Here is a 14,639-nt window from a genome sequence, read left to right on the forward strand (position 1 = left end):
GGCGACTCTCTCTAGTCTTATCTGTCATCTAGAGCTACTCTGACCTTTTCTTTTTTTGAGAAGAGCAAAAATTGCACTTAAGAAGAAAAAGAAGTTAACCTAATACAAACTAGGCAACATAAGCTAATGATACCTTTTTTCAACATGAAAAAGTATCTTATTAAAAACTTAAAATTTGTTATTTTTAAACTTATTATAATTGTAATTGAAGTCCACTATAACTATTTTTGAAACTGTTGAGATACAGGGGATACCAGTATAAAACAACCCGAGGGTTGATTAGTATCCAGAAGTTCCCATCCAGTTAAGAATAAGAAATAGTAAAGACCACATAAACAAATTAAGCAAAATTTAAAATAACAAATTAAAGGAAGGGAAAGAAATAAAAACTAAATAATGAAAAATACATTTCAATGAAAAATTCATAACTTTAGTAAGTCTTTGCCAAAACTTGAAGACCTTGTTCCATCTTCAAAAAGCATCTCTCTTTTGTTGCTATCCACTGAAGAATCCTTTTTCATATTAATGGATATTAAGGAAGAAGAACCTTTAAAAACGTTCTTCTCCTTGTGTTCAGCCATTTTCCTTCTAGGCATTCTTTCAACGCGGACCCAATCCTTGAAGTTCTTTGAATAAAACATGCTTTGCTCCGGGTGTAACATTATTCTTAAAAAAGTTTTTTATCTTTTTTTAAGAATAATTTTTTTGAAATTCAAGCTATACAGCTGATGGAGAAGAAGATGAGTCAATGATATTAGAATAATTTACCATTACTATTAACATCAGCGTCAAAGTAGATAATGTTGACCTCCAGTAATAACCAAGAACAAAATCCGCATACCTCGTCGATACGTAATCGAGAGATCCCTGAAAATCCGCAAAAATCCCGGTTGGGAATCCTCGTATCCCGTCGAGGAAAGCCGTCCAAATCCGAATTCCGCCGAGGTTACTGTACATCAGCGTCGAATTCCATCATTTCTCCATGTTTTTTCTGCGACAAAACCTGCGACGGCATGGCCATCTATTCTGATTCGCTCCCTATCTCCGCGTCGTTAAACTACCGACCACATAACGAAGTCGATGGCTGCATCTTCCACCAAGTTCGCCACTCCAGCCTCACTCGACTGAGACCCCGTCGTCCAACCTCTCCAATATGTCCGATCTCTCTGCCTCTGCCCGACATCGCAACCCCTCCGAACCTCCTCCTCTCCAAGCCGCCAGAAATCCCGATCTCCACTGCTCCTCGTCCCGACCTCAAGCACGAACGTCAAAGGCCTCGTTCTCTCTGCACCGCACCACTCTCTCCGAACATTCCGGCGCTCTTCCAATCCGACATCGTCGCCTCCTTCCCATTCGCAAGGCTGCCCGACTTCCTGCTCGCGACCTGAGCTCGATCCCACGGGACTCGCAGCAGAGAGAGAGAGAGAGAGAGAGAGCGAGAGAGAGATGAAGAGAGAGAGAGAGAGAGAGAGAGAGAGAGAGAGGAGGGAACCGACAACCTTGAACGGGATCTCACCCGAGCTCCAGCCGAACCCGCGACCCGACCTAGCTCCGACTCCCCCTTTGCCCTCCGACTTCGCTCCATCTGCGACTTTCCCTTCCTGTTGTGGATCGGAAGTTTCGGCATTTTGAGCCAAAGCAACAATAGGAGCTCGTTTGCTATGAAGGTAACTTTCTCCCTGAACGCGCTTCTTCGGCCAAATCCCGAAATCCGCCGAACCAGAGGGATTTTCCCCTCTTTCATTTTCTTTATTTTTATTTATGATTATTATTATTAGTATTATATATTATTATTATATATTATTATTATTTTAATTATTTAATAATTAAATTTCAGTAAATTTAAAATAATACGAATTAATTAATAATATAATTAATATATAACAAGATTAATCACTATGTATAATAAAATACTAATATAAATTTAATTATTAATTAATTAATTATATTTGAATACAATAAATATAATTAAATATAATTAACTAATTAATTTATTAATAATAATTTAATAATAAACAATAAAATAAAAGCTTATGCAATCCCTCCACTCCTTCCTCGGCCGTCCGTGTTCGGACCGGCCAGCACCACCTAAAGCACGCCTTTAGTGGCCGTGTTAGGAGGAACCGTGCGACACCTACGACGAGGAAGGCGAGTGACCCCTCGATCCACGTGTCAACCACGACAACCCCGCGGAGGTATGGAAACTTTTCTAAAACTCAAACCTTGCTTCAATGTCCGTGGCAAAACTGGAGAACTGTTCCTAAGCACGCCTTTATTGGCTTAGGATGAATCCCGGGCGGCACGTACGGCGAAGCAGGGTCACTCATAAGTACCCCAGGCGGGGGAAATAAAAACTTGTTATCAAAATGCTTTTTATAAAACACCCATTGCACGCCTTTATTGCGCCTGTGGTGGAGAAAACAAAAATTACAAACGCCGCGGTGGTCTCACCAACACACAACCGTGCACGCCTTTAGTGGCGTGGCGGGTAGGCGGGCCTCTTGGTTTTTTCCCCTAAACGGGGGAGACGCCCGGGAGGCTGCCGAAATTTTGTTGAAATACAGGACAAGGACTTGGAACCATTTGGACTTTGCTAGACTTGTTTTCAATCTACCTAATTTGAACTGAAAACCAAATAAATCAATTCTAATTGAAGATGAACAAAGAACTTGATTGAACTCGTTTGGAACTCGACTTGGAACTCCCAAAACTTGTGGACCTCAAAACTGAACAATCTTGAACATTTCAAGGGAACTTGATTTTGCAAGATTTGGGACTTGAACTTGACACAATGACTTGAATTGGACATTTAAACTCAAGTAAAGACTTGAGTGGACTTTGAACTTGAACTCAAAAGAGCTTGGTGCAATAGAGTTTTGACTGGAAACATTGAACCATAACATTAAGTTCTTAAAGGGTTAAATAATTGACATTGTAATATAAATACAAGATGCTAATCAAAAGGGGGTGATCCATTCTGAATTTCATCCAAGCAAAGCAAATAATCACCCATTACAAGCTTGCGTATTAAAAACTGATTGAAACAATTATAATTAGCCTACAATGAATCATCTCAATCGAATGAAGGAATGCCAATGTTTTCGCAAGCTTTTTTTTAGATGAAGTTGCTAATGGAAAAGAAAAATTCCTATGATCGTTTAAAGAATTCATCAAGAGTAATGGAATCGCCCTCTTCAATGTTGCAAAGCCATAATCCTCCCATGAAGCTTCAGAATAAATGATGAAGGGCACTTATGCTTACCAAAATTGCAAAACATCAACATGCAAACAATAATCTTGCCTACAAATGGCATGAATCCAACAACATCTGTAATCAATCACCACTCATTAATATAGGCAAGCAACTTTGCGTCTCATGCAAGTAAAGATTAAGGAAGAAAAACAATGACAATCAGACATACATTTGTATCAATCCATATGGAAGAGATTGCTGATCAAACAGCATGGCACACTGAAAGAACACGAAAGAACATGATTGCGTACTAATTAAACTCGTAGCTAATGGTGGCTAATTTCTTTTGCCTAATAAAGACTAGTATGATTATAAGTTCAATAACCTGCTCGTAGTCATATGATTAATGCATGTAACAAAAGTGATCACTCTCCAAATGTGGAGCAACAAATCTACTGCAAATTAAAGGCGAAAGATACATAGCAAATGTAAATACCTACGATCCCTTACAGTAGATCCGCTTAATGCCACCATATGTCATTTATGGACAATACGAAAGGGGACTACATAAACAACAAGCAGGATGCTAAAATTATTCATTACAGCGATGACTACCAACATTTAGTCAAATATATATGCCTTCTACAAGCAAGAGTAAAGATCTTGCCAAAAACATACAAGCTCTCTACGAAGACAGATGTAATGCTGCCACATGCACGGATGGGTAGATGCATAAAGACTTTAGTAAATGCAGTATCCTTGAAAGTCAATTTCAGTCTGTGAAGGAATACATCTACCTGTCCACTCATAACAATGACGATGTACTATAGAACCAATCAACTACAACGATACCAAGTATCTACGAACCAAAGCAGGGAGAGACTCGTTAGTGCACTTTGACCCGCCTACGAAAATCAACAAAATAGTGCAACGACAGTTTCCTACCTGTACGAAGCAGCGAAACAACTCTATCCTAGAAGCTGCTACGCCACGCCACACGGCATCTGCCCAACCATTTGGTACAAGCCCAGACACGAGGCGTCTATTCCAAAAATACCCCCCTGCACATGCACTATAAATTTGTATTTACACATAGGTACACTAAAGGGGAAAAATTATATCTTCAACCCGCATGGGCCCCGGCGAGCGTGTTATTCCGTACACACGTGACTTAGCGATGGCGCGGAGTTGACAGGTGAATTATAAGTTCCGAAACCGAATCCTCTATCCTCTCTTTAGGCGTCGGACCGGGGTCCCATCCCACCACGCGCAATAAAGGCGTGTATAGGCTATTTTCAGGTCTGCTGCGAACAACGACGCGACAATCTGAGTTTAGGAGATTTCGTACCTTCGCGGGGTTGGCAGTGTCGGTTCGAGGATCGAGGGATGAGAGAGTAGCATTTTTGCAATTAATGATAATTAATATTAATTACCGTAATAATTAATTAATTATAAATCTATAATTAATTATTAATTATTAATCAATTATAATTAGTAAATTAATTATAACTATAATTAAATGATGAATAATTATAATTAAGCAAGATTAATCATAATTAATCAAATAATTATAATTTATAATTAATTACTAAATATTAATTAATTATAACTACAATTAAATAATAATTAAAGATAATTAATAATTATTATAATTAATAAAAAAACTATTGTTTTTACTGGATTTGGCCAGAGAAGCGGGTGAGAGGGACAAAGTTACCTTCATTATAACTATAATTAAATAATAATTAAAGATAATTAATAATTATTATAATTAATAAAAAAACTATTGTTTTTACTGGATTTGGCCAGAGAAGCGGGTGAGAGGGACAAAGTTACCTTCACACCGACGAGTTCCCGTTGTTGCTTCTGAATCAAAATGTCGTAATTTCCTTTCCAACAGAAAGGAAAGTCGTCTAATGCGCGAAGTCGAACAGCACCGGAAGAGTCGAAGAAGAGCGTGACAGGGAGAAGGTTAACTTCACGGCAAACGAGCTCCTGTGCTTGCTTCCGATCAAAACACTGTAAGTCTGTAACTTCCGATCTCAACTAGAAAGGGAAGTCGTCGCTAGAGCCGAGCCGAACAGCCACGAAGGAATCGAAGAAGGGCTCGGGTAGGTCTCTCTCTCTCTCTCTCTCTCTCTCTCTCTAGGGACTGATGGATCGGGTAAGGGCGGCAGGGAGGAAGCTCGGCTCGGGGAGTAGATCGGAGCTCGGACAGAGAGGAAGGGAGATCGGGATTTGGTCGGAGCAGTGAAGGGCGACGGGAGAGATGGAGAGCAATGGAGGAAGAGTGTCGTGGAGTGGAACCGAGCGTGGAAGAGTCGAGCAGCCCCCTCGCTATTTAACGATGATTTGGGCGCTCGATCGAGGCGAGCTCGCGGCTTTTGAGCAGGATTTCACGGGAAAATCGACTGGAGCGGCGCCGTTTGCAGTAAATTAGCGGGATTTCTGCGGGATTTCCGGCCGGTTTCGTGGATAGGAGGTTTGGTCTGATTTGATTTTTTTTTGTTTCTTCTGTGCATTACACAGAGGTCAACATAAATGTTGCACATGGGGGTCGATGCAGCGCCTCTTGTACACTTCTTGATGTATTTAGGTCATACAGCGTGTCGCTTCCAGGGAACGCCCTAGTATTTACACAATGTATTAAATGACTCATGTCATGATTATTCGACAAGTTTTATGCTAGCTATCAACCACCTGAAACAACCTTCCACTTTTCTCATCTAGAACATGAGACCTAGTAATGGAAGCTATTAGAGACTGTGACTTTGTATTATTATTATTTTCAAATTAAACCTTTTTTAATTAAATTAATGACTATAATTGTAGGATAAATAAATAAATAAAATAAAAATAAATTCCTGTATACGTTCCTTCATATGAAGGTGAGAGGAAGTTAGATAGAAATGCACGTTCAAGATAAAAATGTAGATGTGGTCTCTATATGCTCAACAACCTCGTCATTTTGTGTACATTTATTTATATTCTCTGGACCCTCTCACATTTCTTCGTAGTTGTTATGCAGGTATTTTTATTCAAGTATTTTACGATTTTTTGGTTGAAATTTTACTTATTATTATTTTTTCTCCTATTTTTTTAAGGTACCAATTTTGTCCAGGAAAGTTCATATGTCAACTTTAATTGTTTTTTTTTAATAATTCAGAGGTGAAGTTACATATGTTAAAGTCAAATTAATTTGCTCTATGAAGTGCACGTGGAAAAAAAATAAAGTTGAAATGATATTTAATTTTGTCCAATTAAAGTGGACTGCCAAATTGAAGGATAGGAACTCTTACCCTAACAAATATTATATAATTTATTCATATGTTTGAAAGTTGAGATTTAAAGTAGATCAAACATTACTTTCAATTCCCATTGTTATGTTTAATTAGTACAAATTTACTTTAAATTTCAACATTCAAAGATGTGAATAAATAGTATAAAATTTGTGTGGATAAGAGATCTTATCCTTCTAAAAGAATAGTAATGAAAGTTTCACTTACTCAACAATCAACAAAATAATTTTCTCAAAAGAGGCTCCCCAATTTCAGAAGTGGGAAGGGTCACTTCCTCCCGCTTGAGAGCAATCAAACATACCCTAAGCTTTGAAGGACAAAAGATAAAAGAAGAGCTTACAGCCTTCAAGAAGTAATAACTTATTTGCTTCTCTCCTCCGGGAAATAACACAGGATCCCAGATCCTTTCAAACCTAGGATTATGTTTATGTTAGTCATCTCTTTGTTTAAACTAAATTCTAAGTACGGATAAAATAACTTACATGTAATGCAGACGTTCAAATCCACCACCAGATCCTAAACCTGCAAGTCCAAGAATTTGCAGACCCTTAGGAGTCAGAATTCCTCCAGACGGGAGAGAGACCTGTTCAAGAAAATTATAACTTAAAGATACAAAGGCACTTGCATTGTCAAAAACAGGGGAAATTATTAGGTGCGGACACCGGACGTAGAGATGCGTCCGGATTATTGCGTACCCTATGCTTAAGCTCTGCGTATATACTGCGTATTTGTAGTAAATAAGCAGCAAATATTTAGTTATGAGGATTTGCTGCTTAATACGTAGAGTATAAGCAGAGTGTAAGCAGAACGTACGTAGAGTGTAAGCAGAGCGTACACAGTGCATCCAGTAATCCGGACGCATCTCTACGTCCGGTGTCCGCACCTAATAATTTCCCCAAAAACAGAGCCCAGGATGAAGTTATGAACTTACCCCTCCACCTTCAGCTTCATTTAAGAAGTTAACTAGTTCACAAACAACAGGGATATCTTGGGGGAATCTTCTATAATATTTCTCATTCTGATGAACAACCTGCTCAAAGCAGGCCCTATATACTGTATCTGCCGTGCAACCATTTCCGATTGGAGGGATACCTCCAGTTAGTAAAACAGACTTCAGGCCATCTGGAGCAAAACTCAAATAGGTAACAGCACAAAACCCTCCATAACTCTACACAAGTAAGAAGAACGAGAGGAGAATAATTAAACAAAGAATGATGCAACAAAATTATCCTGTTTTTTATAAACAATAAAGGGCTAGTTAGGCAAAAATATGAACAATTAAGCACACATAACAGATTTGGATAGAAATACAAAAGAAATTTTAATTGCTTTATTATCCTCATAGTTAATGCCCCACAATTGCTTCCACAATGATTTATGATATTATAATTTGCCTCTTGGGGATAAATTTCAAGGGCAAGCTTGGTGCTCATGACCATACTTAATGTCTCTAAAGCTACCAACCATATGATCAAAAGCGCCAAGGTTCGTGCTTATACAATTTACATTAGCGGAGGAAGGGCAACGTAATGATCCTTCTGAATCTACACTATCATATTGCCTCAAGATATTTGGTAGCCCTTCAATCAAGCCTAAGCGCATTATAACTAATCTAAAGGATAAAACTAGAACTAAAAAATGAGTTCAAATCAGCTTGAACAACAAATCTCAAAGGCATCAAAGTGAATCCAATTACCTAGTTTGAGTCTCCAACAATATTAATTCAAATAAATAATCAGCATTATATGAATGAGGATCAAGTTACTCATCGAGCACACTTGTCAGCTTACAACCTTAGTGAGGATGCTGAAACAATGAGAGTCGTTACAATTGAAACAAACATTGAAAATGAGCTCACATGAAGTAAGTTCCTAAAGAATAAACAAATGTCATTGCAACTCACTTTCAAAACTAAAATCCAAACACTTAAAAAGTTTTAAACAATTATAGCGAAACAAAAATAACCCTTAGCCCAATAATTAGGGTCTGTTGTAAGTTTCCTTTTCTACCATTCTTCTTGTGCGAAATTCAAATAAACTGTATCAACTCTTTATTAGCAACTTATATATATTTCATTCCCGCAAAATTTTTCTCATACAAAACATAATTTTATTTTATTCATAGAAGCTTCTTCTAGGAACCAAAATTTTAAGCAGTTAATCATGTAATAGATTTCTGTTTCTACTGATTTTGTTTTTCAAATTATCTTCAAAAGAAAATTTTATTAGCAAATTTATACCTGCCCTAAAATTGTCCAAGGAGCAGCATCAGATACCAGACGAGTACGAATAAATTCAGCATCTCTGACTATATTATCTGCCCGAAAATGCTTGAGATAGTTAACTAAGTCTGTTGAAGATTTAAATTGGGAAAGAGACGACACTGTCAAAGGAGTAGATAATCCTGTCCCACGCTGGCAACCAAAGATTAATAAGTGATGAAAGCTTTCCAATAGAAAAACTGCAAATTCAACATTCAATTTGTGAGTTAAGCAAGAACTGTGAACGGTACCTGATCTAGCAAAACAACATGATGATCTTCACATGCTTTCTTTATCCATCCACTGGCTTCCGTAGGACGAGGACTCTCAAAGCCTGGTCCACCTTGTAAGAATAATAAATATGGTAACATTTGCTTTTCCTTTCCAGCTGCAATAAATTAATGTATTCATCAAATTAGCATGGCAATAACAGAGAAATAAGATTCAAGAATTGCTTCATAAGTTCGAAACATGTATGATGCATCTATCACTTTGCTAATAAACAAAAATCATACAAAACAATCATAAAAACGGTAGAAAGAGTCTACTACAAAAGGAAAATAGAGGATGTAACTAGAGAGAACAACTAATAGATAGAAAAACAGAAAAATCCTAATTAGAAACTTAACTAATATACTCATTTAATAGAAAAAAAATCAATATAATTGTGACATACTGACCACAAACTGCAATGAATATAAAATGTAGGCCATGCAATTGATGGAAATTTGCCAAATAGCTTATCAGTAAATGAAGCAACTTAGCTCTATCGAGCTGCCCTACAATTCAGCCAATGAAGCTACAATATGGACCTGTGGTCACAAGACTACCTAATTTCTTAAGATCGTATTTCTCACAACTGTCTTATTAAATATTTAGTTAAAAATCAATTAAACAAGATGAAATATCAAACCATGCATACAAACCACAAGAGAGATGAACAAAGAAGGAACATAAGCATGAGGTTTTTTCCGGTTCTTCTCAAAGAAGAAGAAATGAATGTGCATCGCTACCATCGACATAATCACCATCATCAATCCCTTGTCTCGCAGGTATAAGCTTTTGAAACCTAAATCCTGTATTCGGAGTTTGTGTCGAGCCAAAAACCCCTTAAACGTGCTCTCGTAGCACGGTAGGAGGAAACTCGGTTCGACGCATGTGATGAGGCGGGTAGGTCGTGTACACGCTCTCGTAGAGTAAAGGGGACACCCGTAAGTACCTGTATACGCTCTTGTAGCGTGGCGGGGAAAACCAACTGCGTTCTTCAACATGTATTTTGAAGCCCCATACACGTTCTCGTAGTGTGGTGGGAGTGAAGATGTACGACCTCGGCGTCCCCCAACACCTACCATACACGCTCTTGTAGCGTGGTGAGATGACCTAGTTTCCTATAGTTTCCCCTAAACGGGAGAGACGTCAGGAGGCTGCCGAAATTCCAAGCAAATGCAGAGGACCTGATTTGAATAGTAGAGACCTTAAACTTGCACATTGAATGAGCAACGACAAATTGAACTTGAACTAAACAGAACTACAGGAGACCTGAACTGAGTTGAATGCAAAGATCTCGAACTTAATTCAAACAATAGGGGACTTGAACTCAAACAATCGATAGAAAATGTGGACTTGAACATAATGTAGAAAATTTGAATTCAAAAGGACCATAAAAAAACCATAAAAAAACTTAAGTGAACAATGAACTAAACTTAAGTGAATTTGCATGAAATTTTGAAATCAAGTGAACTATAGCACTGGACAATTGGAAAGGAACCATATTTAACATGAACTTAATTCATATGACAGGGCTTTGGACCCTTAAATTGATGTTTATGCAATAAAGATGAAATGTAAAGTCTTAAATCATAAGCTTCGAACTTTTAAATAAATGTCAATGAGCAAATAAGAAACTTATTGCATGCAAACGTCGACGACCCACACATGATTGTGAGCATGAATACAAGATTTTCATAAAACATAGCGGCTCATTTGTAGGGATAGGTGACGATCAATATACTAAATACACCGGTCTTCTACAACATAGGATTAATGTGCAGCAAATGTGACAACACTTGTGAACGATTGTATACAACAAAAAAAGATCAATTAACCTACAACAACATTTCTACTACTAACAATCATGCAATGCCAAGCAAATAAAAGACTATAGTTTCTTACAGGTTCTGAAGATAGGTGTACCATGAGTTTAGTAAGTTAATATGTACAAGGAAATTGTTGAAGAGTATAACTCAATCAGAAATAAACATGAACGATGCAAGTTCATCATGCAAACTACAATCTATTCCCAAGCAGACTGAAAGATTTGTAATGCTCAACATGACTCATACACAAGCAATAGAATTGCAAGGTAGATGAATATGAAGAAATGCAATAGCACTTATGTAATTAACAACAGTTCAACGTCCAAAAAATACATTGATAAAGGAAATCAATGCACAATGAACATGACGATTGATGCAGTCAATGAGTCTGAAATGAATGCACCAGTCTTCTACGACATGAGGCTAGCATACACCACAAATGTATACACATGAATACAAAGAAATGTATGTGCAATGGAAAACTCATATGGGCCTCGACGAGCATGTATGAATACACACATGACGCCTAGGGATGATGCACGGGTTAATAAATAAACTCAAATTCGAGCCCAATCCTTTTATGTTGATAGATAGGAGTCGACACAACTCAAACTATTAAACATATATATGATAAAGGTGTCAACCTGAATATCTGATTTATACGTTCATATTAAACCTTCAAGGTCTATAACAAAAGAAATTCAACAGCAAAAACATAAAGCCTATGAACCCAATCCTCGGTCGGCAAGTTAACATAGTTGACAAGGTTTAGTCAATAAAATTTCTAAATACCCGTTCACCCCAATGATGGCCGTATTAAATGTTGATCTCAACCGGAGGAGTCAATTCTAAATATTTCAAAAATATCATCGAAATACCTATAAAATCCAAAAATTTCAAAACCTTAAAATATTTAAAATTGAAATAAACACATCAAACATTTAAAGCTAAATCCATCCACCCTCCGTAGTAGTTTGCCTAGGTGGACAAATCTGAAAATATTACTTCATGTCACAAAGAGCTAATGTCTGGTTGAGAATATCACTATGATTCATTCTCAAACACTCTCCCACCAGCGGGGACAAAGAACGCGTCCTCTAACTGACAGTTTTGCCGCCAAATGGCACCGCAGGTAAACGGTTATGACCGGGGCACTCTAAATCAGGTGATTTTGCAGCAAAATAGCACCACTAAATTACTGTTATAGTTAGAGCCCATAAACTCCCCAAAGGTACTAAATCCTTTGAGATATAAAATATAAATCAATAAGATATGATCGATAGAACACATAGCCCTCTGTTAGCTTAAGATGAATTCAAATTTGTCCTCTTAGACGAACATCCACCCCAAGTCTATAAGGTACCCTTTGACAAAGCAACCTGTGGCTACCGACAAGGATCCTTCTAGCAGGTTGGGTCGACTACCTCCTTTGACTAAGTAAACCAGTAACCACGAAGGCCCAGGATGAAGGAACCATAAGATCTTGATCGGGTCCATCATTCATTTCCCCACCATCTGCTTTAAATGCAAGATGGTAAAATCTTCAATTTTAAATATCAAATTTTCAAACCCTTGAGCCCATGCAGCTACTATAAGGCTGATAATATGTATCTCTACGTATCTGATCGACGACTAGCCTTAATTGAAAGTTCTCTCTCGTTACCGAGAGGGGTAATTAACTATAGCGGCTTGCGCCTATATGAAACCAGAATCACCTCACAAAATGGAACTTTTATTTGGTCCTGTGAAAGGACGTAGAGCTACATTAGGCCGGCACTAAATCGCACCACGTAGCAGGCACAAAACCACGTATTTGTTGATTTTGCTCGGCAATAACGAGAAATACCATTATGTGAAGACAAATACCGAGCAATACCGAGTAATACCGAGCAACACCAAGCAATACCAAGTTTTTTCTAGAAAAACTCGGTATTACTCGATATTGCTCGGTATTACTTGGTATTGGTCTTCAAAGAGCGGTATTTCTCGTTATTGCCAAATAATACCTAGCAATACCGAGCAAATACCGGGTAACTCAGTAGTGACCGAACGTAGAGTTAAGTCCGGTCACTTGACCTAATAATTGTTCCACAAAATGAGGGTGAAATCTTTGGGTAGTGTCTTATTTACAATCCCAATCTGTCTTCCAAAAAATTTCCCTGGAACTTAATCTGTTAAAACTCCCCCAAAAATAGCGAGGAGGCCAGAGTTGGAGCCCACACTATCACATTCTAAATCAATGTCACCAATCATGGAAGAAGAAAGCATTGGCGATCATGTAGTAAGCCCTATTTTATAAAAGTAATGTAGCAGAACAACTGTCTACAAAATGTGTTCCATCAATGCAAATAATAAAGGTTAAGCTTCCTCATTTTAATGAAGTAGATGTAAACACGTAGGTGTTTGAAGCTTATAAATTCTACAATTTTTTATAATATACATAAAATTGTGGGAGATGCAAATGCAACTTGGTATCAATGGTCAAAATTGATAGTATGACATTCAACGTGGTAAAGTTTTCAACAAACATTAAAAAATATTTTTGGACTTTCTCAATATAAAGATCCATATGGGAATCTATCAAAATTATCTCAAATAAGTTATGTTCAGATTATAAAGATGCCTTTAAGAAGCTAGCATATATTATTCCAAGTCTTTCAAAATTTTCTCTTTTTAGTTTCTATCTTTTATATAAACAAGCATATACGCGAAAAGGTTGGAATAGCTCCAGCGACAAATAAGATTAGAGAGTTTAGATTGTTTCATCACATAAAACGTTGGCCTTTTGATGACCCAGTTAAAATAGTAGATGTATTAGATTTGGCCTATGTTAAGAGAGTTACAAGTAGGACCTAAAAAGACTTGGTTAGAAAATATAAGAAATGACCTTTTTATTAGATTTAAATGAAAATTTAACTCTTAAGAGAAAAAACAAAGCAAAAGGATTTATATAGCTGACCCCAGGCAGTGGAATAAAGGCTCGATATTTTTGTTGTTGTTAGTTTCTCAGTCTTTGGTTTGAAAATAGAATTACATTGGGAATTATTAATAACTAAACTCATTATGTTAATCGATGTGAAGGAGTTCGCTAAAATGCATGAAATCAAGTTTCAAAATTTGTGCAAAGATACCATGTGACCTTAGCTGTAGAATACCTTTGCACCTTCAAATGTTACACTGAAAACTCCATCATTAACACCACAATTTAACAGGGTGGTTTCCCTTTTTTCTTCAAATGCACTAAACATTCTTAGGATTTGCCTATCCGCAAGTAAACACCAGTGGAAATTCAGTTAAAATATGAAAAGGGTTATATTTTAACTGTAATAGCAAATATGGTCCTAATCACAAATGTCAGTGTTCAAAAATTTCATTATTTTAGCAAGGACATCAAGTAGAGGTAGATTTGCTTGTTATAGCCCTCAAAAGGGTGATGTTGTTCTGGGAATGCAGTGGTTACTAATATTGGGACCAATATGATAGGAATTATTTGAAGAACTCAAGTAAACACTTACAATATTTGTGAAAACAGTGAGAAAACTCCACAAATCAAATGGAAGAACAATCAAAACAGTAGTTTTTTTATTGTAAAAATTAAATCAATGGAAAGAAACAATGCAAAGATACAATTGATCCTCAATTAGAGAGGAGGATCGTTCTCTCCCAATTTCAAGATGAATTTAGAGCCGAAGACACCAAGAAGAAACTCCAAGAGAACAGAATAATCAAGCATGCCCTAATTCTCCTAATCTCTTCTTATTTAAGCAAATCCCCTTCTCTAACCCTACCCC

At 37.2% G+C, this 14,639-nt stretch overlaps 1 protein-coding gene across 1 annotated transcript in view; it reads right to left on the minus strand.

Moving 5' to 3' along the window:
- LOC110106847 (proline iminopeptidase) overlaps positions 1 to 14,639 on the minus strand; it is a 35,622-nt gene that overhangs the window by 4,061 nt on the left and 16,922 nt on the right. The window contains exons 2-6 of the mRNA XM_020836901.2: positions 9,004 to 9,140; positions 8,732 to 8,905; positions 7,424 to 7,660; positions 6,975 to 7,075; positions 6,833 to 6,905 (exon numbers count right to left, since the gene is read on the minus strand). Of these exons, the coding sequence (XP_020692560.1) occupies positions 6,833 to 6,905; positions 6,975 to 7,075; positions 7,424 to 7,660; positions 8,732 to 8,905; positions 9,004 to 9,140 (722 nt within the window). The remainder of the gene's footprint in view (positions 1 to 6,832; positions 6,906 to 6,974; positions 7,076 to 7,423; positions 7,661 to 8,731; positions 8,906 to 9,003; positions 9,141 to 14,639) is intronic.

The sequence above is a fragment of the Dendrobium catenatum genome, unplaced genomic scaffold, assembly GCF_001605985.2.
Source record: "Dendrobium catenatum unplaced genomic scaffold, ASM160598v2 fragScaff_scaffold_133, whole genome shotgun sequence".
NCBI classification, from domain to species: domain Eukaryota; kingdom Viridiplantae; phylum Streptophyta; class Magnoliopsida; order Asparagales; family Orchidaceae; genus Dendrobium; species Dendrobium catenatum.